At 34.4% G+C, this 22,118-nt stretch overlaps 3 protein-coding genes across 4 annotated transcripts in view; 2 read left to right on the forward strand and 1 right to left on the reverse strand.

Moving 5' to 3' along the window:
- Positions 1 to 18,681, forward strand: part of LOC136809756 (cytosolic purine 5'-nucleotidase-like) — a 42,848-nt gene extending 24,167 nt beyond the window's left edge. Inside the window, exons 10-21 of one of the 2 annotated variants that reach the window (XM_067066309.1) lie at positions 13,579 to 13,639; positions 13,886 to 13,927; positions 14,289 to 14,396; positions 14,590 to 14,656; positions 14,821 to 14,864; positions 15,113 to 15,180; positions 15,354 to 15,412; positions 15,808 to 15,859; positions 16,045 to 16,105; positions 16,463 to 16,520; positions 16,831 to 16,949; positions 17,896 to 18,081. In XM_067066309.1, coding sequence (XP_066922410.1) covers positions 13,579 to 13,639; positions 13,886 to 13,927; positions 14,289 to 14,396; positions 14,590 to 14,656; positions 14,821 to 14,864; positions 15,113 to 15,180; positions 15,354 to 15,412; positions 15,808 to 15,859; positions 16,045 to 16,105; positions 16,463 to 16,520; positions 16,831 to 16,949; positions 17,896 to 18,069 — 913 coding nt within the window. In that variant the 3' untranslated portion in view covers positions 18,070 to 18,081. Of the gene's footprint in view, positions 1 to 13,578; positions 13,640 to 13,885; positions 13,928 to 14,288; positions 14,397 to 14,589; positions 14,657 to 14,820; positions 14,865 to 15,112; positions 15,181 to 15,353; positions 15,413 to 15,807; positions 15,860 to 16,044; positions 16,106 to 16,462; positions 16,521 to 16,830; positions 16,950 to 17,895 lie in introns of both variants that reach the window. The other variant, XM_067066308.1, reaches the window with a different exon arrangement.
- Positions 2,711 to 7,950, reverse strand: LOC136809777 (uncharacterized). The gene is made up of 8 exons (XM_067066332.1): positions 7,226 to 7,950; positions 6,195 to 6,273; positions 4,928 to 5,070; positions 3,912 to 4,067; positions 3,640 to 3,733; positions 3,334 to 3,456; positions 3,087 to 3,151; positions 2,711 to 2,907 (listed from the first exon to the last, which is right to left on the reverse strand). Exons 1-8 carry the CDS (start codon positions 7,946 to 7,948, stop codon positions 2,749 to 2,751), a joined length of 1,542 nt encoding a protein of 513 aa, XP_066922433.1. The 5' UTR covers positions 7,949 to 7,950; the 3' UTR covers positions 2,711 to 2,748.
- Positions 18,682 to 19,689: 1,008 nt separating the features above from the next.
- LOC136809793 (uncharacterized) lies at positions 19,690 to 20,898 on the forward strand. Its single transcript, XM_067066350.1, has 2 exons — positions 19,690 to 20,397; positions 20,760 to 20,898. Exons 1-2 carry the CDS (start codon positions 19,736 to 19,738, stop codon positions 20,896 to 20,898), a joined length of 801 nt encoding a protein of 266 aa, XP_066922451.1. The 5' UTR covers positions 19,690 to 19,735.
- Positions 20,899 to 22,118: the final 1,220 nt, after the last annotated feature.

Raw genomic sequence — 22,118 nt, forward strand, 5'->3', positions numbered from 1 at the left:
GCTGTATCAGCCTCCTTTTCACATTTTCCACCCAGGACATTTTTATTCCAACCCCCCCCCCCCCGCTTATTAAATTTTGAGATTTTTTCCAACCCCCCTGCTTATTCCAAACCCCCCGGCTATTAGGTACCCGAGAGTATGTAGAATTCGTTGCATGAATCATCAACTCATCTAATTTCGGTCCCTTGACGATCGAATTAGACTAGGTTTAACTACGTTCAATAATTGGTCTCTTCTTCAATTTACTTGAAACTTCAGCCACGCCTTATAGTCACAGTAGAGCATGGTAATTGCTTGATCCTCCTGCTAAAAATCCAGTGTCACGTTTCAGAGCAAGTGCATACCTTTCTGACATGATTGAAGCTTCTTTGTAACAAAATCCTTCAACGACATTTCTGTGGTGAAGACATTTCCATTTGCATAAACTTTGCTAAATATAAATTTTAGTAAGAGTGACAATTATTGAAAACATTTTAATGGTCGTTCATCATATTATTTTTATTGAGTGATATTTTGACCTCATATAGCGAAGGTCATCACCAGACTAATGGAAAAAATAAAAAGTTACAAATTGTTCTGGTGTTTCTTTCCACGTAAAAACTTGGTAAGGAAGGATTTGACTGGGATAATGTTTCAACTTTAAAAATCGAGGATAAGAGATTTGACCGAAAAGTGAGAGTAAAGAAAAGCATTCAGTTCCGGGAAACGACGCCACGTAATGAACATGGTCTTAATAACGACGATCGTCGACTTAATTACAAACCCAAATGCTCTCTTATCTTAGGGAGAATTCATTGCTTTGAAACTGACGTCAATTTTCGACGTTACAATTTGTAACTTTTTATTTTTTCCATTAGTCGGGTGACCTTCGCTAAATGAGGTCGAAATATCACTCAATAAAACTAATTTGATAAACGACCATTAACGTTCACATAAAAATGAGTTTAAAAACATTAGTAAAAGTGATGAATATAATCAGGACATCAGTACCCTAGAAGGGCGCTATTCCTCAGAACCCGTGACAAAAGTTTCTGCTTGTGAAAGTTTGTACGCCTAAAGTCAAGCAGTTAGTACATGACACCAATGACACTTAGTAAGGTGGTGGTCCATTTTCAAAATTCAAAATGCAGTTAGTACACCGACACCCAAATGTAATAAGTGCAAAAACTGTGCAAATTTTGTGTACTAATTGTCAAAAATCAAGCTTTTTTTGCAAAAAAATCGATTCCCTTTCAAAAAAAGTTTTTCAATCTTAAAAAAATTATTTTCAAATTTGAAAATAAAAAAAATTCCAAAACTTTACATTTTTTTCTAAAAAATGTTTAATAGACATTTCCTGAAACATAACATAAACTCAAACTTTGAATTTCTAAAATATTTTTTCTTAAACAGGAAGTTTGTATTGAAGTGAGCATCTTCTCAAAATTTCAAATTGAAAGCATTTCTCATTGCTTCAGAATAAAGGTCTGAAAAATCATGTTGACATGAAAACGAGGCGGAGCGAGTATATAAAGTGATCGGAAGGCTTACAATGTCATAACATTCCACTCCAGAAATTGTTGGTCCTAAGGAATGCCCCTTACTATATCTCAAAATAATGAATAAAACTCTTTGAAAACTGTACTCTTAAATAATTTGAACATCGGTATTGCAGAATTATGAAGTTCTACAATAGTTATCCATCTAAAACGAAATAATTTTTATTCTCAACTTCAGTTGAGCTACAATCTGACAATGTCTGTGTGTCTGTGTGTCTGTGTGTGTGTCTGTCTGTCACAAAAACTTTAGGGCAGCCTGGAGACTTCAAAAATGCTTGGATTTGGCTGAAATTTGGCACACTTGTTCCTTGGGTGAATATCTGGGGGTGTTTTTTTCATTTTTTGAAAATTTTGATTTTAGGGGCCTGGGGACGAGTTTTTCGCCAAAACGAGGCTAAAACTTCGGGGCAGGCTGGAGACTTCAAAAATGGTCCGATTGGGCTGAAATTTGGCACACTTGTTCCTTGGGTGAATATCTGGGGGTGTTTTTTTCATTTTTCAAAATTTTTGATTTTTGGGGCCTGGGGGCGAGTTTTCGCCAAAACGAGGCTAAAACTTTGGGGCAGCCTGGAGACTTCAAAAATTGTTCGATTTGGCTGAAATTTGGCACACTTGTTCCTTGGGTGAATATCTGGGGGTGTCTTTTTCATTTTTCAAAATTTTTGATTTTTAGGGCCTGGGGACGAGTTTTCGCCAAAACAAGGCTAAAACTTTGGGGCAGCCTGGAGACTTCAAAAATTGTTCGATTTGACTGAAATTTCGCACACTTGTTCCTTGGGTGAATATCTGGGGGTGTTTTTTTTCCTTTCAAAAATTTTGATTTTTGGGGCCTGGGGACGAGTTTTTCGCCAAAACGAGGCTAAAATTTTGGGGCAGCCTGGAGACTTCAAAAATTGTTCGATCTGGCTGAAATTTTGCACACTTGTTCCTTGGGTGAATATCTGGGGGTACTTTTTGCATTTTTCAAAAATTTAGATTTTTGGGGCCTGGGGACGATTTTTTTGCCAAAACGAGGCTAAAGCTTTGAAGCAGCCTACAGCCCTCAAAAATGGTCGGATTTGGTTGAAATTTGGCACACTTGTTCATTGGGTAAATATCTGGGGGTCTACAATTGGGCCTATGAATAATTTGAAGCCACTGAAGTTGAGCCCAGTGCGTCGCGCACGTTCGACTATTTAAAAACTATTTTTTTTATTTCACTCCTGTTCACTTACACAAATTTGGTTTTCTGGTGACGCAGAGCAATAATATATTTCTCTTCATTGAATGCAACAATAGCAGCAAGAGTGAAAAATCCTTTGTTATAAGCTTTTGTATCGTGCAAGCTGATCTTCTTAATTTCTTCAACCAGAGCTAGATTTGTAGATTCCTTTAAAAAGTGAAGGACATGATATGATAAATATCAACCGCTGTATGTGGAAATTCTTAAGATTTAACAATTTGACCATGATTTTCATATATCATCTCAAAACAATTGCACTTGTGAATGGATTAAAGAGTAATTGATCTAAAGTGAAAAGAAAAAACATCAAACATAAACATTCTTACCTGAAATTCTAGAAAGAGCAGCTCCGGCAGGCTTTGAAAGAATTTTCTTGCATAGACACTTTCATCTGGAACGGTAACGTAAAAGTAATGAAAGCTTTAATTAATACTGTGATTCAATGCAATAACTATGTTAAGTATATTATTCCCTTTTCCTGTGGATGGCCTTTTTTGATATGATTTTCAAGGTTTGGGATCAAATGTTGTGTGGTGATTTGTAAAGTGTTTGCCTGAAAAAAATTTGTTGTACCTTTGTGAATACAATACTTTTCATCTTCATATGGAAAGTTGCATTCAGTTCTTTCCATAAAAGTGTTGAGTAGATCTTTAATGTTGACTTCCTTGGCACTATCAAACTTAATCGTTTTAATATCTAAAGAAAAGTAATATAACACAGGATAATATATCATTTTGGGTACAGAATAAATCAAAATAAGCAAAGCGTCTTGCTTGAAGCTTATCCTCGAAAATCTATTAACGCCCCGAAAACTTGAACCTATAAGATTTAAGAAAAAAAAAATTTGAGCCTTTGTGACAAAAGAATTTGATCTAATACCTTTTTCGAGGATTTCTTCAAAACCATTTTCCCCGCGGTATTCAGTTATAAGTTGAGAAGACAGTTTGGGATAGAAGAAAAAATCCAGCCATATCTATGAATAGAAAATTAGATAAATCATTCTTAATCATTGCAGTTGAATTATTGCAAATTGATTTGTTTTAAAAAGTGTACCTTGTGGCTCACAAAAATCACAACAAATAACTGAAGTGTAGAGTATAACTGACAGTAATTTCAACACCCCATACATCTACATTTAGTAAGTTACTAACCTCACAATTAAGATTTTGTAGGGCTTTTATTAAAGCTTTAAATGTATCACCAAAAGAATGATTTGGCTTTCGGTGAATATGAAGGACAGTTTCTAATTCGCTTAAAGCTATTCCCCAGCAGCTCCTGAGGTTCTTATTTTCAAAAAGAACCATCACCTATAAAAAAGAAAAACTTGTAGATATAGTCTGGTATGGTCCCTTAGACTTAGGACCTTAAAACCTGTCTGCCAAGGTGGAGAAAATTTTTGATGGGGCATTGAAGTCACCACCTTTAAGTTATTTAAGCCTGAGGGTCTTTAGAAAGCCTTTTAGAACTTATTGTACCATCAGATAGGGATTGAAGAGTCATAGTTTCCTTCAGGGTCCCCACCCTGGCTCCAAAAAAAATTTCTTCCCCGCTCCCCCATTCTTGATCTTTACTCCAAAATCAATTCCCCACTGAATCCAGGGGAGAGGACACCATGAGAGTAGATCTCCTAAATGAATTCATTTGTCTCATTTGGTCTTCCACAAGAATTAACTGATACATCTTCAAAATTCTTAGAAAAATTAATGAAAAAACTAACTTCTTAGACATGTCTCAAAGACCACTATCGATGAGAAGGGGTTATTTATACGTTTTCCACACCTAGATTTTGAGATATTTCAATTTTGAATTTTGCTGACTAAGCAGAAATGGGCAAAAATCGTCAAAAATGGCTGATCTAGCCATGGAAACCCTACAAAACATACCTTTAATCGATGAACTTCTCAGAAACGTTTCTGATTAAGTTGGTATTTTTCACTAAGGATTTTCTCAAAAATGTTGTCGTCAGCATTAAGTATTGCATTTTGAAGACGTATCAGCTAATGCCCTGGGATAGGTACGGCTGGTTAGAGCAGACTCTCATCACAATTTTCATTTAATGTGAAAAAATTAATATCTCCCCTGCAATGATTAGGAAAATTGAAAAAAAAAAAAATTCTGTCTCTTCAGCTGTTTGGATGAGAAACCTTGCACCAATGAATTAACTCACCTGGGCTAAAGAAAGCTCGAGCTTGGATGCATTATCTCCTTTTTTCTCAATTGAAAGGTTTAGGCAACGCATAAATGAAGATACATGCCGCATGAGAGTCAAGACAGCAAGCAGAGAACTATTTTCAGCAGCCATACAGTATGCTAAAATAAAATCAACATGAAAGAACACAGTAGAAATTGTTTGAAGGGTCATTCAGAAAGTTGAAGATTGCCCATCAATGGGCGATCACTGTTCATTACACTTTTTCTGGTAATATTTCAACTCTCCTGACGAAGTTTGAAAATACTCAAATCAGAGTTAGTTATAAAAAATGTGTACCATAAAAGATCAACAAGATTTTGTCTAGAAAGAAATTATATATGTACAGGATAAACGTTCACTAAAAATATTCATTTTAGGGGGTGCAGTTATTTAAAAACTGAAAATTCTGATTTGAATAATCTTATTCACAAAATAGTTTGCAATGGAATTATACCCTGAGAATGATTATTTAATAAGTAGTGAATAACTGTTTGGCCAATTTTTACTTTGACAATGATGGCTTAGAAATAAAACAGACTTAATTACTATTTCAACCCTTTAATTTTCATGCACTCGGCTGCGCTAATTTTATTTCTTTTTTACTTTCTTTATCTATTTTGTACCTTATGCTTTATTTGTAAAAGTATCCCTTAAATTACGAGATGCGCAAAAATAAGAGACGTGAAAATAATAGGCCTTTTTTGTCCCCCTTTTATTTTTGCACACCTCTCCTGTGGTGAAAGGTATTAATCCTTTTAATACTAGGCTTTTTAAGGACGGTCATCCTACTTAAACGAGCAAAAACCTGAAATTTTATTGTTTTCTAGAATAACAATAGAAAATTTCAGAAACAAATTTGCTGAGTCAAAAATAATTTTTTTATCCTAAATATTCAATAAATTACAATTTGAACAATATATTTGACACAGAAAATTAAATTATACTGAAAATGTGTCAATTTCTATGACACCTCATTGTCAGGAATGTCATTATGCTCAAGGCGTGAAAATTTTTAGGTGTCAAAATCAATTTCATTTTGAGGATTAATAAAAGTTAGGAATTTACAGAAAATTTCATGGATTTTTCAGGAGCTATAAACAAAAGTTTCCGGAGGGAATAGAAAAAGCCCCCGCCCAGGACTAATAGGGTTCAAAAGGAAAAATTTTGTTCAGTCATAATCTGCTCAAATGATTAAAAACAGGGGAAAAGGAGTATATAAAGTAGTTTAGAAAAACATCATTACCATTTTTAGAGATTTCATCCAAATCACCAAAGTCATCCAAATCATTAAAATCAGTTTCAGAAGTTGACATGTCATCATCCTGATTGAAAACAAAACAATAGAAAATAGCATTCACAGGAGAAAATACAAAACATTCACTGTGAATTTTAAGTGAATTCACAGCGAGAAGCTACAATGTTTCAATAATTCATGATGAAAAGCTGAAATGTCACCATGAGTTATTAAAAGATTGCAGCTTTTCACCGTGAATTCACTAAGAAGTCACATTCGGTGAATTGTTTTGTTTTTTTCCCTGTGATTAAAGAGTTTTCCACAAGGAATTGATTAAAGCACTTTACAGGTTATTATTAAAGGTTATTACAATTAATTTTTAATTCCTATAATTACCATTTTCAAAGCTAAAAAAATTCTTTGCTTTTGGAGAATATTATATAATAAAAATATCTACTTTAAGTGTACAAACTTTCGCGAGCAGAACTTTCACGAATTTTGGCCCTTTTTGAAAAAGTAAGTATCTTTGAAAATTCTTGAAAGGGTAACTTGCTAAAGTTTATGCTCGCAAAAAATTATTAAAAAAGTTGAAAATCTTTAAAGCTTCAAAATCAAAATAACAACTAGTATTTATAGCATTTTTATGCTTTAGAAGCCAATTTGCAAAATTTTATGCTCGCGAAAGTTTGTACACTTAAAGTAATAACAGATACTGGATGAGGTAAAGTCAGATAATTGAACATTATTTGGTCGAGCTTGATAATATTTGAAGTACCAAAGCTGAGTCAAAGATCTTCAAGGTAAAATTATTTTGATATCTGACTTTGATCACGATCACGAAAGATCAGGAAAATGTACCTTTTGTATTGTGTGTTAACTAGAACTTCGCCTTAAATTCAATTTATGTTTTATATCCACTGGAGCAAAAGCTCCCCATAAAGTATTTGAAATTTCACTATTTCTCTGAATTTTCTCTTGGTTTTAAGAATGTTATAAAAAAGACTGTATTTTGAGACAGACTCAAAAAATCAATATTTTACCTGAGGTTTTGTTGAAACACTTTTTCTTTTAGAAGGTTTGCTCCAAGAAAATGGGGTTGAAGGTTGAAAATTTGGTGATGGTGGAGGAGAAGGCATGGCATTAAGTTTCTCCTTAAAGGTTGGTGGATTCCTTCTTTGTTTCTTTGGAGGCATGAGATTTTGGATGGAGTTGTCACTATCACTGTCACTGTTAGAACCGTAATCCAAAGTAAAAGAAGAACTGTTTCCTTTGGTTCGCATATGAGAGGATGGCGATGGAAGAATCTTCCTTGACAATACGATGAAGAGTTTTTTAGAGTCTCTGCCTGTTAAATGCTTCAAACCAGCTGAGTCGTACTTAAACTCGTTAGATGCAACATGTCTATTAAATTGGTTTTTTCGCCCATCCTTTTTCAGAAAGGTGAAATTAATTTTCTCTACATTGGGAGTGTCTGGTTTCAACTTTTTTATTAAATTTTGTAGTTCAGTTGTAACTTTTTCTTCTTTTGATTGTTCTTTTATATGCAAAGTGACAGGTATCCCAATTTGTTGCAATTTTTCTTTTAGAATTGTATCAGAGCTTACGTTACCAGGGTAATCAAAAAACGTTGTTTCAAAGCTCAAGTCTTTTGGCTGTTTAACTGGTTTACCACCCTTCTTATAAACTCTTGCTGGATCATAATTTTGAGAATTTTTGTTCAATACATTCAAGATTTTATTTGTTGTTTTATCGTGTTTAGACATTTTTTCCTAAAAAAGAAGAGTAAGTAATAAATTTTTGCGTGTGTACAAGCTTTTCTTGAAAATATAATTCAAGTCTAATCAAAGGAATATAGATAGACATGGAATCAATGAAAAAATTTTAGACTCAACGTAGAGTAAAAAATAGGATGATGCATTTATGATACACTTTATGCTTTATTTGTAAATCAGAAGCAAAGTGAAAAGTCTAGCTTTATAACAATTTTAGTTTTCTCACAATCTCAATCTAAACTTGTTCACTTTTTTTTGAAGCACCCGGTAGAGTAAAAAGGGGCTGAGCAAAAAAGGACCATTCAAAAAGTGAGTAAAAGCTTGTTTTTGACATGACTTTAAAGAATGTTTTCTATACACTCCTTAATGCTTATGAACAAATCAATACCAAAATTACCATCATCAAAAAACGGATCAAATGTTTCTTTAATGTGATTTGTGACATATTCAATGCGGTCGAAGGAGATATCGTGAACCTCAACAATGCTAGAGTCGCTTGGCATAGCATTTAAAGATGGTGATGGATCGATGCCAAAAAGACTTTCATCTGTAGTACTCTCCAGAACCATACGAACACCTCTTTGAGAGGATCTGTTTTCGTCCATCATTCCCATTAACCAAAGCTGATACGGTGATTGATTTTTTTCTGTTGAGAGCTGGTGATGGTTCCAGCCCTCCTTGAAATTGTCTAAAGATTGTTGAATCCTTGGCACATAAATAAATTGCAAAGCAAAGATATCCATTAAATTATCTCTCACTAAAAGGGAATGCTCTTCCATATATTTAAACAAATCTATAAAGTGGCTAAGTACACAATGTGTTGTGTCATAATGTAAGCGCTCGATTCGCTGGTTATGTACAGATGGGCCTTGAATGTAGGCACCATCGTATCCCTGCTTCTCCCTCATGAAATTTAGTATGCCAGTGTTCTCACCACCTTTGTCTCCTCGAACTCGTGCAGGCAATCCAAACTCCTTCACTCCTTGTAAGAATCCTAGTAATGTGGTGCTTGAATGATTATTTGTAGCACAGAGTAAGGAAGTTATCATTCGTGAAAATCCATCAATGCACGCATGAATGACTATTCCCCAGTGAATCATTTTGTGTAATCCATCATTGTGCCAGAGACTATTTGGCCCTGGCACACTGTAGATACATCGAGGATTTTTCTGTAACCATCTGTTGATTGCATTTACTGGGTCAACTCTATGAATTGAATCTCGAATCCTTTGTCTTTGTAGGTGATAGCTTTTACCTCTTAAAAAACCAATTATCATCCTTTCTCCAGCAAGAGGGTGAATTTTTTTAATATCAGCAATTTCTTTATCCAATTCCTCATCAGCAATATCAGAATATGTACATTCAAAATCCAAGTTTTCTTTTTGCAGCCTGCGGTACAATGTTGATCTATGAATACCAAGGATCGATGCAATTTTTTCCCATTTGAAATGATATTCACGTAACAGTTTTACTTGTTCAAAGTCTATTTGTAATGCTGGTCTACCTCTTGAATTATTAGGAGCAGAAACAATTGCATGGTACCTGGTAAAGTTGTGCCTTCCATTTGTACACGACTTTAATTTATCTTCCCATGCTGATAATAAGTCTTGTAATAGTACTTCTATTTCAGCCAATTGACTCAATTTTTCCTGATCAATATCCTTTTTCAAATTTTGATCAATAGCATTAAGTAGACATATCGAACCTTTAAAAGACTTCACTCTTTTTAACATATACTTAGACACTTTGTGGTTAGCATCATCAAATCTTCTTCCACTTTCATTAACAAGCTTTTTTAGCTGATTAAAAAGTTGATCTATACCTTGGTTATTCATTGAAAAATTCATTCTTAAATTTGGATCATATCTTTATCTAGTATATCACAAAGTGTAAAAAGAAATGAAATTCAGTTAAAATGGTAAAGATGGTCTTGGTTAGACACATATCCAATAGTTATTTTAATATCCCCAAAAACTGCCAAAATTTCAGTTTTGAATTATAATAAAGAAAGCTTATTTTGCCAAAATTAGTTCTTGCCAAAATTAAATAATTTGCTCTCACCCGCCAGGAGTGGCAAGAAAGTTACAATAACCCATTAAAATTGTCCAAAAAAAGACAAAATGCAGAACAGGTTTTTTTAGCTACCAAATTTAATCAACCACCCAAAATTGAAAAATTCTCCCCAAAAACAACATAGTGCGGAAAGGGGTCTGACCCCCCCCTTCTTAAATGATCCCCCCTTCTTGACATCCCCCCCAACCTTTAAAAATGCCTATCCCCCAAGGGTTTTGGGCTAAATTTTTTATGGTAAAAAGGGAGGGGAAACAGTAAAGAAAAATTAAGTCTGGCAAATAGAATACCACTTTTTAGTGAAAATAAAGAACCTCCTTTCATGCAGACCAAATTTCATAACACTGCTGGAAAATAATCTACAATATATGTAAGCCCCCCTTCTTAAACGATCCCCCCCTCCTAGCTATCCCCCCCTTTTTAATGAAAATTTCTGATCCCCCCCTTCTTCACTTTTTTGGAAGGTGTCATCCCCCCTTAAGAAAGGGGGGGGTTCGAACTATGAACAATGATAAGTGAGCACCTCATATCCAGACAATCTCAATCAAAACAGGATTTATGATTGAACCAATCAAACCAGATCGACAAAAATCAACCAATTGAAATTGGATTGTCAAACGCAATCAAACCTCAATTGAACAGCGAAATTCTAAAATCCATAATCATCGGTAGCTAATCGAGGTGAAAAAATTGTGAATATCGATTAGTATCGATCAGCCATCGATTAATATCAATTATCTATTGATGAACGATCATATCCATTACATCGATAGCAATTGATAGTTAATTGAGGACGAAAAAATTGTGAATATCAATTACCGTAGCTACTGATTATTGATCGATATCATCTAATTAATCGATTTTATCGGATTGGATATGTATATGTAATCACATGATAACGAGTGCAATTTGAATATAATTGCACGAGTGATTTTTTTGTTATTAATTTTCGAGTCCGAAAGGACGAGGAAAAATTCGAAACAAACAAATCACGAGTGCAATTTTTGAATTGTACGAGTTATTAATTATTATGTGATTACGAGCTAATCGCACAATGGCTTTCACTACTTTTTCCCAGTTAGGAAAGTAAATTACAGAAATTACACTGAGAGTTTTATATTTTTCTCTTCTCTTTATGTCTTTCTTTTATTGTTGTTTATTGATTTTCTTTCTCACAAAATAAATTTCGAATGCAATTAAAACGTTCGATGCAAAAAAAATGTAAGAAAAAACATTAAAATCAATTTTGTAAATATTGGCGCCTCATTGAAGAGTGTGATTAACGATTAATTGCTCTATACAGGATGCAATTAACGATTAATTGCTCTCTTTGAAGGCGCGCCAAACTGCCAAAGAAGAAAAAATAACTCATCGTGTGATTAATCTGATAATCAATAGGTAATCGATAATCAGGATTTCGAGGGGGTGCTTGATTACTTATCGATTGATCAATTAGTCATCAATTGAATTGATTGATTATAGATTAACCCTTTGATGATTGATTACCTACTATCTATTACCTACCGTTAACTTTTTACGCGCAGCAAGTGGAGACTGCGAAGGATTTCATTCCAAAGAAGGCTCGATAACCTATCGATTATTGGAACCGATCGATATCCATTGTTTATTGATTGTGGTCATCGATTGGAAAAAGTTATCGATCGTATCGATTGTATCCAAATCAATATAATCCCAGAATCCAGACGTCCGCGCTCGATAGGATCGATCATCGGAACGATATGTGATCGATGGATTACTTAACGATCCAGATGGGAGATCGATAGAGGATCGATACTCAAGATTTTTTTAAGCTTATGATTAGTTATCGATTATTTATCAATCTATCATCGATCTTTTATCGATCTTATGACCCTATCCATCGACTCATACTCGATTTACGATCGATAACAAATCGATTAACGATCGATGACGAATCGATTGACGATCGATGACGAATCGGTTTACACGATTGAAATACTAGCTCGATAATGGATCAACGAAGTATCGATACTCAAGACTTTTTAATGGCTGAATCTTCCATCGATCTCCCATCCAGATCGTTACAGTAATCCATCGATCACATATCGATCCGTCATCGAGCCGTTCCGATGATCGATCCTATCGAGCGCAGACGTCTGGTATAATAAAAAAATGATAGATAAATTTCGAACCATAAGCTGTTATCCCCCTATTTTTACTTAACCCGTTAACCCCCCCCCTAATATCAAACGCCCCATTTTATTAGGTGACATTATTTATTGAATTGGAACAAAAAGTTGGAACAACTGCCAGGAAGATAAAGGTCTAGCTGCTACAGTACATCTAACATCTAAATAAAGCAGTGAATAGCTGAGTATACCTTTTACTTCAGGAAAAAGAGTTCATTCCAAGTTAATTTTTTGTTGTTTACCTTAACCACCACCATGCGGGATTCTCACCACATGCTTCCCAGCATCATCGCAAACTCTCCAACATTGCACTATTTTTCAATACCTCTTCCAACATTGCACTTTTTCAACTTTTTGCACTTTTCTACTTTTTCAACATCGCGCTTTTTTGAGCTTTTAACATCGCGCTTTTTCACTTCTAACATCGCACTTTTTTACTTTTTCAACATCGCGCTTTTTTGAACTTTTAACATCGCGCTTTTTCACTTTTAACATCGCACTTTCTTCACTTTTTTTAACATCGCGCTTTTTGAACTTTTAACATCGCGCTTTTTCACTTTTAACTTCGCACTTTTTTCACTCTTTTAACATTGCACTTTTTGAATTTTTAACATCGCGCCTTTTGTACTTTTAACATCGCGCTTTTTCACTTTTAACTTCGCACTTTTTTCACTTTTTTAACACCGCACTTTTCCCACTTTTTAGATCGCACTTTTGTATCTCTTTACATCGCATTTCGATGAAAAATCCGACTTCGCGACATTATGAATTTTGCAACATACGGCACGTCATAAAAATCCAGCCTTCTCTGTAAATTTGGCAAAAATCTAATCCACAGATGCAGATGGGCCTAAAAATCCTGGAAGTTTCCACTGACCTTTATATATAGCTAGACCAAGCTATATCCCCCATCTTTGATCGAAGTTTTTTTTTATTGGTACCCGTAAAGAAGCCATTGCAGTGTTAAAAATTAACGTCTAACGGCGCTACATCATCAAAAGTTTTCAAGGGAAAGTAGATCTAGCGCTCTCGATGCATTTACACCGTTATTGAGTAAAAAAAAACTCCGATTAAAGATTTTGCTTGGCCAGGATTGAGAAACTTGGTCCAGGGTATATAAAGGTCAGTGGGAGTTTCCTAAAAATCGATAAGAGATAAAGTTTCTAAACAAAACTCCTCGACAGTGGGAGGGGTTAATTCTCTGCAGCTACAAAGCGATTCGAAGACAGTATAGTTAATCAAACATCACCCCACACCCCGGATATCTTCTTTTATAATGCTTCTGAAGGGCATCTTCTCCATTTTCATAAAACTCTTTTCAGAGCAAGTTAAGACCTTTGATTTTTTAAAAACACTCATTATGCACCCCTCGTTTTTCTACAGAATCAAAAAAGCTGGTCGAAAGACATTCTTGGTAACAAACAGTGGCTACAAATATACAAAGGTATGTATAAAAAATAACATCATTACAAACCAGCATTTCAAAAATCTCCAATTGTTTACCATGCATGATAAGCTGACAATATTTATGAAAATGCATATTTTCAAATCTATCGTCATCTCTCCCTACAGTCCCAGGTTTAAATGATCTTCAAACCCTTTTTCGACCGATCCACAGTAATGATTACGTCATGTTTGTAGTATCAAATACACTATATTCATTAATTTTTCTAAAATTTCAACTTTCTAGCAAGTCATGACATACCTATGTGACATACCAGAAGGACCAGAGGTGGGTTACTTTCTCTAACAGTTTTAAATCTTTTTTTCATCGATTAGATGTGGCTTTTACCGTTAAATTTGGGGCACATATGCAAGGTTCTCCCTCTTGTTATTTATATCTTTTTGGTATTTTAAAACTGAAATGTTGTTCCGTGAAACCATCATTTTTGTTTTGTTGTTGTAGCCCGGAAACCTGGCGACGAAAAAACCCGTTTGCTGAATCCGATTTTCACGATGGCTTCAGCAGGAGAGACATAGCACAGTTTTCTATTCTCGTATTTTCATAAGTTTAGATATCTCGAGAAAAAAAATTATTTTACGTGTTAATGACTTTTGTGAATTATCTCAATTACGCCGTTTCTGCTTTTCAGCCTGGCGTACCAAAAGTTCAATGGAAAGATCTGTTCGACCTCATTGTAGTAGATGCGAAGAAACCACTATTCTTTGAAGAAGGCACCGCCCTACGACAAGTCGACGAGGTTTGTGTGCTTAAAGATTTTTTCTTCCTAGTAATGAAAAGTTGCTATCGTACGTGGATGGATACGTACGTAAAAGAAATCCAAAACCCTTCAATTCTGAAATTCTGAATATCCAACGGCACTTAAAAAGAACTAGGATATTATCCTTCACTTACCATTTGCTAATAAATCAAAATTTCCAATTTACTTTTAGAAAACAGGTTCACTACGAATCGGACATTACACTGGTAAACATGAAAAAGGACACGTTTATTCTGGAGGTACCATCTTTCACCTTATTACTCTCCATACATTCTTACTATAAAGATTTTTTTTTCTTTCCATCCCTCAGATCAAATTGCCACAAAAGATTCTTTCTGTATATTCGTTGTATTATACTTGACAATTTGCAATATTGTATAATATTTTTTACTTTCTACTTCAGGAAACTCTGAAGTATTTTCAGAAATTCTCGGTGCAGAAGGAAAGGTAAAATGACATTTTCTAATTTTCAAGTTCCGAGACAGTATGAGTTTTTAGTGAAATTCATCCTTTTTTTCTTCCCAGGACCCACCACTGCGGCTCGGGTAAGCGAGAGTAGACTGCTACTTTCACCATCAATAAGTAATGATTAATTGCTGATAATTAGTTTTTACCTTAAAAACAAATATGGCGTTGTCTAACTCAAGTATATAATCATATAACACCAGGCATTTTTTTGTAATCTTCTTTCGTAGGATATTTTATACGTCGGTGATCATATTTTTGGTGATATATTGAAATCGAAAAAACAGCAAGGCTGGAGGTGAGACTTCAATATGACGTCAAAACATTTTGACTGGCTAAGACTGTTTTCATAATCGAAATTCTTCTATGAGGACGGATTCTATTTGTCTAAAAATGCCGACGCTCCATTCACTCTGATTTTCTTGTTTTGAAAATACTATTTTTCATTTTCTTCCATACTTCATTTTTCAGGACGTACTTAGTTGTACCTGAATTAGTCCAAGAGCTTGACGTTTGGACTGAAAAACGAGGTTGGTTTTTTTTACATAATTACTACCGCACTTACCGCTTACAATCCAAAAGTTCGCTCAAAATTCAAATGAAAACTTTTCCGCTGAAAATTCTGAATAATTTGAGAGACAAACCAAGCTGGCCACCTAAAAAAAAACTCTCCAAAAATTATTTTGTGGATTATTGCGTCAGCTTTATTTTATCTTATTTCAAAGTGGCTTTACCATAGCACTATCCGAATTTTTGCGATTTTGGCGTGTTTGATTGTCGTGCGAACTTTCGAATTGTTAGTCATAAGAACGGTAACCTAACAATAGGTTTTCGTTTACATTTTATAGTTACGTCCTTATCATCCATCAGCTCTTTTGGTTTGATTTGAGTTTAATCTTGATTGTTCTTCAATTTTTCCTTTTAGATATGTTTGATAGAATCAAAGACCTACAGACTGAATTATCAGAAAAATACAAGTACGTTTTCGTTTTAATGATCATCTTGGTTTTCATCCAGCTTTTCCGTCTGCCTTTCACAATAAGATTACTAAGTCTATTTTGTGAATATTGACCTAAGATTGCTATAGACGTAAATAAAATGTAAAGCCGAAAAATAGTTATTTTCTTTTCCTGATGGTTTATTGCTTTCAATTTCATTTTAGAGATTTAGATTCAAATACCACAGATAAAATTGATATTACGCACGTTCGAAAGAATATAAAAGTAAGTTTTGTTTTCAACCCTCTGAACAATTGGTCAATAGACCAGGGGATCGGTATAATGGCCATTATCTCGATTCTTGCAATGTACCTTGGTAAATGATTCTGTTTTCCAACTGTTTTGATTTCTTCTTGTCGAAAGAAAACATCAGAGCGACTTTAATTCACTTGAGCGTGATATGCAAAGTTAAAAACTCATGATTTTCCTTCTGCTTAATGATACTTTTTGCTTGACCAATTTAAAAATTTCTATTTATTTTACCCATGCTTACAAAATGTTGACGATATTTGGAATGTTGGGAAAGAGCTATAGAATTTGTGAATTTTTACCACCTCTAATATTCTTTGTACAATTTTATAGAAAGTCGTGCACGAGATGGAAATGTGTTATGGACAACTTGGAAGTTTATTTCGAAGTGGTAAGGAAAGGCTCTTCACTTGATGTAATGTCATCCACATTTTGACACTTGTGTCATTTGGATATTCTAACTTTGTCCCTTTCGCGTTGTATTGTCTAACGAATGGACAAATGTATTGTCGAATCAGTTTCCTATTGATATTTAATTTTAGCAAAAAAAAATAGATTTTCCACTGCAGGTTTTAAAGGGTTGAGCACATGCGATGAATAAGAAGAAGAAAAGAAATTAATTGAAAATCTGCTCAAAATACACAGAATATTTTCAAGACCCATGATAATGCAAATTCATATATTCTTGTTTTTCTTCCCAGGTTCACGTCAAACGTTTTTCGCAAGTCAAAGTTTACGTTTTGCAGATCTTTACGCCACGTCATGCGTCAACTTGCTTTATTACCCGTTCAGTTATTTATTTCGTGCTCCGTCACAACTTGTAAGTCTTACGTCTTTTTATAAGCCTGAAGTCAATATTTGTGAGTCTTGCTATACATGTTTTTTTTTTATAAGCAAGTGTATGCCCCTTGGTCAGGCTGGTGTATGCTTAAGTTCTCAAAGCATCATGCCATAGTTTATGCTTATTATATGCTTAAGAATCATGTTTATGATTCACCCCGAGCCAAGTTTTTAATGAAATTTCAGAAATTTTGTCAAAATTTGTTCAGATTTTGGGAGCAGTGGAATGTTAGCTAGCCGTGGAATGTCTTATTTTTTACTTGACCGCTACCAAATCTTTTTAAACAGATAAAAATGACTACTTGAAAAATATTTTAGGCTGACATATATGCTCATGTTATGCTTAGGAATTCTGCAAATCTGAGCCTTCCTATGCTTATAAGCGTTATGCTTATAAAAAAAACATGTATTCATTTTTATTGAGCCACAAATATTATCAATACAATGCTCCTATGTTTTATCGTATGTAATCAAGCAAATTGCACATTAAGCATGCTATTTTACAATTACGAAGCATTTCTCATGACTTTATATATATTTTACTTGAGTCCCGAACTCAATCTTTGTGAGTCTCGTTGAGTGCAGCGAAATGCTTTTTATTGAGCTACAATTATAGCCAATGCTATGTTCTCAGCTGCGGTCAAACAATGGTGAATAACTGTAATTTGACAAATTGCACATCAAGCATACCTTTTTAGAATTTGGGGGGTTTTTAGAAAGTAAAAAGGACCTCCAATAGTGCAGCAATTTAAGAAACCATATTAGGAAGTTTATTTTTGAGAGAAATAACTTTGTTAAATTTCGTCTGCACTCTCCAAAAGTATTAAAATTAGTTAACCATGTCCAAAATTTTCATGGACTAGAGTAAGCGAGTAGTGAAAATATGTGTTCAATTCAAATTAATCGCTCTTATTTCTCTTGCTTAGATGCCACACGAATCAACAGTTGAGCACGAGAAAACTACCAAAAGATATGGTCCTATCGAAAACGCCCGTAGAGGTGTCACATATGATGGGAATGAACCGCCCTCGCAAACGCCCTGTGTGGAAAACCATGAATGTGATGAAAGTGAGGAAGAAGATGAAGCTCTCACAAACTAGGGCGTAACGCCCCACATGAAAAGATAGACTGTACAGCGTGTTGAGGTTACAAAATGCTGATTTTACGTATCAGAGAGTTCAAGAGATTTTAGAAATATTTTTTAATGTAAACATGAAAAGGATCCATAGTTTTTAAATTATTATTCCCTTGTAAGAAATTTTAAAATGTATTTGAATTTTTTTATTATATTGTTATTTTACTTGTTTTTAATATTTTTGAAAGGTTTGTTTTACCTGCACTTTTATAGAAAATACCGAGAAGAAGGGCCTGCTTACTAAAAGGATTAGGTTCTCTATTTCTATGGATTGATAAATATTGGAGATCTTGCTCCATGTGATAACCAGTGCGAACCACATTTCAAAGGTTTTGCTATTATTTATTTGTCCAAATTAAGTTTATTGTTGCATATGTTCATTTACAAAAATTTTATTTCGCATTATTGATAATTAAGAATTGATTTTAATTTTATGAAATAAGTATATAAGCTCGTTATTTAGATTTATACCGAAGAAAATCATTCATTATTCATCAATAATTAACATTGAAATAGTTCACAATGTTGTATAGAATTTCAATTTTCAAATTTAGAAATATAGATTTTATCAAATCGAGTTTTATGTATTTTACCTTGAAGAATATCTATCCAACTCTCGTTAGCCTGGGGTCAAAAAACTTAAAGCTTTTTGATAGACTGGATGGCGCGATTAAGTGGCCCGGTAGTATGTAGTAATATGCTTTTGCTTAAGAACTTATTTGTTTTTGGAAGGTAAAAATTGAATGAAGCTATGTTTTTATTCGAAGATAAGGGATTCCAAATCTGTTACTGGTGCTTGTTTCTCATTTTTAATTATATTTTTCAACATTGCAAAATATTGGGCTATTTTCCCCATTCCCACTGATTTTTCTGACTTGAAAACAATGAAATTCAAATCCCAAGCCACAAAAAAACATGGTAATATCAATCCCTATTTATTTTTACCCCCACTGGTCGAAAGAATCCTATCGGATGTGTGGGAAGAGAGTGTTGTACGGAACTCTCTGTAGCTCCTTAAACATTTAAATTAAGTTATTACCTGTTTTCAATCAAGGGACTGAAAATTATTTATCTTATTTGTGGATTTTGGAGGATTTTCAAATTTAACCAACATATTGAGGGCTATATACTGAATAATCAGACAAAAATTTGAAGCTGTGTTTTGTACAACTTTTTCAGTGTTGATCAAAGATCTTTTTATCTACAAAGAGTGATCAGAGCACAATTCTACTTAAGTTCGTATTAAATCTCACCATATAAAGCATATCTCTTCATTTGTCGATAGGGACAGTCCACAAAGTGTTATGATGGCTTCGTGCAGAGAATGATTCTATAGCTATACTATGATGGTGTCGTGCTGCTTTAAATATTTCAGTTGAAATGGATTAAATTTTGGAATGGATTAAATAAAGATAGCTTTAATAGGTTAATAGGTTGTCAAGAAAGTATGACTTGACAACCTATAAGGCTACGAGCTATGGTAACCATGATGGCAAACAATGTTCTAGAATGCTCTTTAATATAAGGTATAAACACGGGTAAAGGATGAATGAGACGATGATTCATTAAACTCGGGTATGAAAGATGGATGAAACCATGATTCATCAACTCTAGAGAAGCTTCCATATAAGATGGTCTCTAGAGTCCTTCATAACGTAGGAAATCGCTTGAATAGCATACGTAATAACTTTTCGACTCTTCTTTGCGGCTCCAGAAGAGCTTCGAGAGATGAAGATAATGTTCGATTAAGATTCGTCTGCAGATCTTGTGAAGATCACCTGAATGATGTTGCTGGTAGCAGTGCAAAGATTTGTCAAGATACCACCATTAGCTGTTCTTTTGAAAATCTATTGGACGCCAGTACCAATGAAGTCAATGTACAACTGCTTGTCAACCAGTTCAATACATTTTACATTGATAAATCGCATGGTGAGAAAGCAAAGGACTCGCCAGACATTGCCGAGAGTTATGAAAACTGTGTTTTTCATGAGAGTGAGGAGCACCATGACAAAGAGAAAAAACCTTTATTTGCACCGCCAAATCTTGATATCAACATAGATGAAAATAACCAAGATCAGTCTTTAATCGATACTCTCCCACAGCACTATTACGGAAATGCAGATCACGAAAGTGTTTTCACACAACACGCATCAGAGGGATGCGTGGAATTTGCAGATAGTGATAGTGAGCACGAATTATATATCTGGGCAGACAACAATCTTCCCTTATTAGATGAAATCGACAAAGAACTTGAGAAACGCAATCTTGCTGACATAGCTAATGAGTTGTTGAGGTAATATTTTATCCGCACGAAAATATATTTATTCCTACTGTCAGTACACTTCACAAAGCACTTCCTTAGGAAGCCTCCTTATATACAGGCAAAATTCAGAAACGTAGTACCCGGATGTCGAACAGTTTTTCTACTTTCTTTAAAAATTTTATACATTATTCAAAGTGGTACTTCAAATATATTCCCTTTTGTAATATAGTAGGAAAGTGCGTTTCTTATGCTGACAAAGCAAAATTAATAAATAAAACTATTTGCGGTCATGTGGTACAGAAGGGAGAGAAAGTTGTTTTAACTTTTGTTTGAAATACAATCAAAAGGTTGTAGTACAATTAGGTAAAAATTCAGTTTAATTTGATTTTCAGAAATGATTACGAAGATTTAGAGGTTATCACAGAGGAACCTTCTGCCAAATTAATCAACAATATGCCCGTTGAACAAGATGAAGCCATGTTAATCACACAAAGAAACCAAGAGAATTCTCGAAAAGCAGTCGAGTACTGAGCGATCTTTTCAAGTCATCTCTATACAAAAAAGAAAAGCAAAAAGACCTATCGAATGAGAACATCATAATGTTCCACCGCAGAGTAACTTGTGTTTTGAATCTAATCAAAGCAATTAAAACACTAGAAATCTTCAAATCCCACGACATCCAAAAACTCGAGAACACGCAAGCAAATTGATTTTGCAACGGTATAAATTGAAACTTGAAAATATTATTAACACTTAGTTAATTGGTGAGATTAGATATAATTTGATCGTTTTTCCGATTTCATTTTTAGGGCCTGTCTTCTTTGGAATCAAGATGGAGCAAGAAGCGAAGACTTTTTATAAGAATAAAAAGACTCATCAAGCATTTGCTTTGCGTTTGTTTTTTTTACCAAAGCTGCGAAGATCACATGTCAGAAGGATAAGCGATAGGCTACGTCATATCTTCCTTCGTTTCGAGCGTAAAACTCTTACTAAGTAAGGCCTAAAAGCCTGGAGCTGTCTATTGTGTAGACTAGATAAGCGAGCAATAGAAGAACATAATAGTCTGCACAACACACTCGTATCACAGAACGCGGTGGGGGACCTACAGCAGAAAATTTCTATTGCAAAATATCTTAACGGGGAAGAAAATTTGAGGTTTTAAATGGTCGGGGAAAAATTGCGACGGGTGTACTTTTGTTAACTCTTCGAAATTTTCATCATTTCCCCCAAAATTTTTCAAGTTTATCCCCTTTGGAAAGTTCTATCGGCTATCTGAACCCCTCAGAATGACTTAATTACTCAATATGAAGTTTTTGTCTCCCCAATTGGAACTTTTATCCTCTCCCCATTGAGTAAAAAATTCATCAATAACTGCGACATATATACCTCTCCGATGTCACTAAACTGTGAATCAAACGATCAAGAGTAAGGATTAATTATATTCTGTTTGGCTTTTTTAATAGCCCCCGATATATGTGGACATAAACGGATGATATACATTGTCCCGGGACATTTACTAACACCATAGACGTACATTTTCTATATTTCATATATAATAGAACACCCCTTTCTCAGTGACCCAGTGAAGTTTTGAAACCCGCCGTGTCTTAATATAGGATCTCCAAAGCTCACTAAGTGATAACCTTTAACTTCCTCTGGTAGGGAAAAATTGACTTTCAACTAATATTCAAGAATTCTTAAAAAAACTGAGATTGACCGGGGTAAGACGGTAAGACCATAAATAAGATCTT

The sequence above is a fragment of the Clytia hemisphaerica genome, unplaced genomic scaffold (genome assembly GCF_902728285.1).
Source record: "Clytia hemisphaerica strain Z4C2 unplaced genomic scaffold, Clytia hemisphaerica genome assembly, whole genome shotgun sequence".
Classification (NCBI taxonomy): Eukaryota; Metazoa; Cnidaria; class Hydrozoa; order Leptothecata; family Clytiidae; genus Clytia; species Clytia hemisphaerica.

Coding starts and splice junctions, on each gene's coding strand:
- LOC136809777 (XM_067066332.1), bottom strand. CDS start 7,948: ATGTCTAAACACGATAAAACAACAAATAAAATCTTGAATGTATTGAAC. Junction 6,274..7,225: donor GTGTTTCAACAAAACCTCAG/GTAAAATATTGA, acceptor GTTTTCAATCAG/GATGATGACATGTCAACTTC. Junction 3,152..3,333: donor AAAGTATTGTATTCACAAAG/GTACAACAAATT, acceptor TTACCGTTCCAG/ATGAAAGTGTCTATGCAAGA.
- LOC136809793 (XM_067066350.1), top strand. CDS start 19,736: ATGGTCTCTAGAGTCCTTCATAACGTAGGAAATCGCTTGAATAGCATA. Junction 20,398..20,759: donor ATAGCTAATGAGTTGTTGAG/GTAATATTTTAT, acceptor TTTGATTTTCAG/AAATGATTACGAAGATTTAG.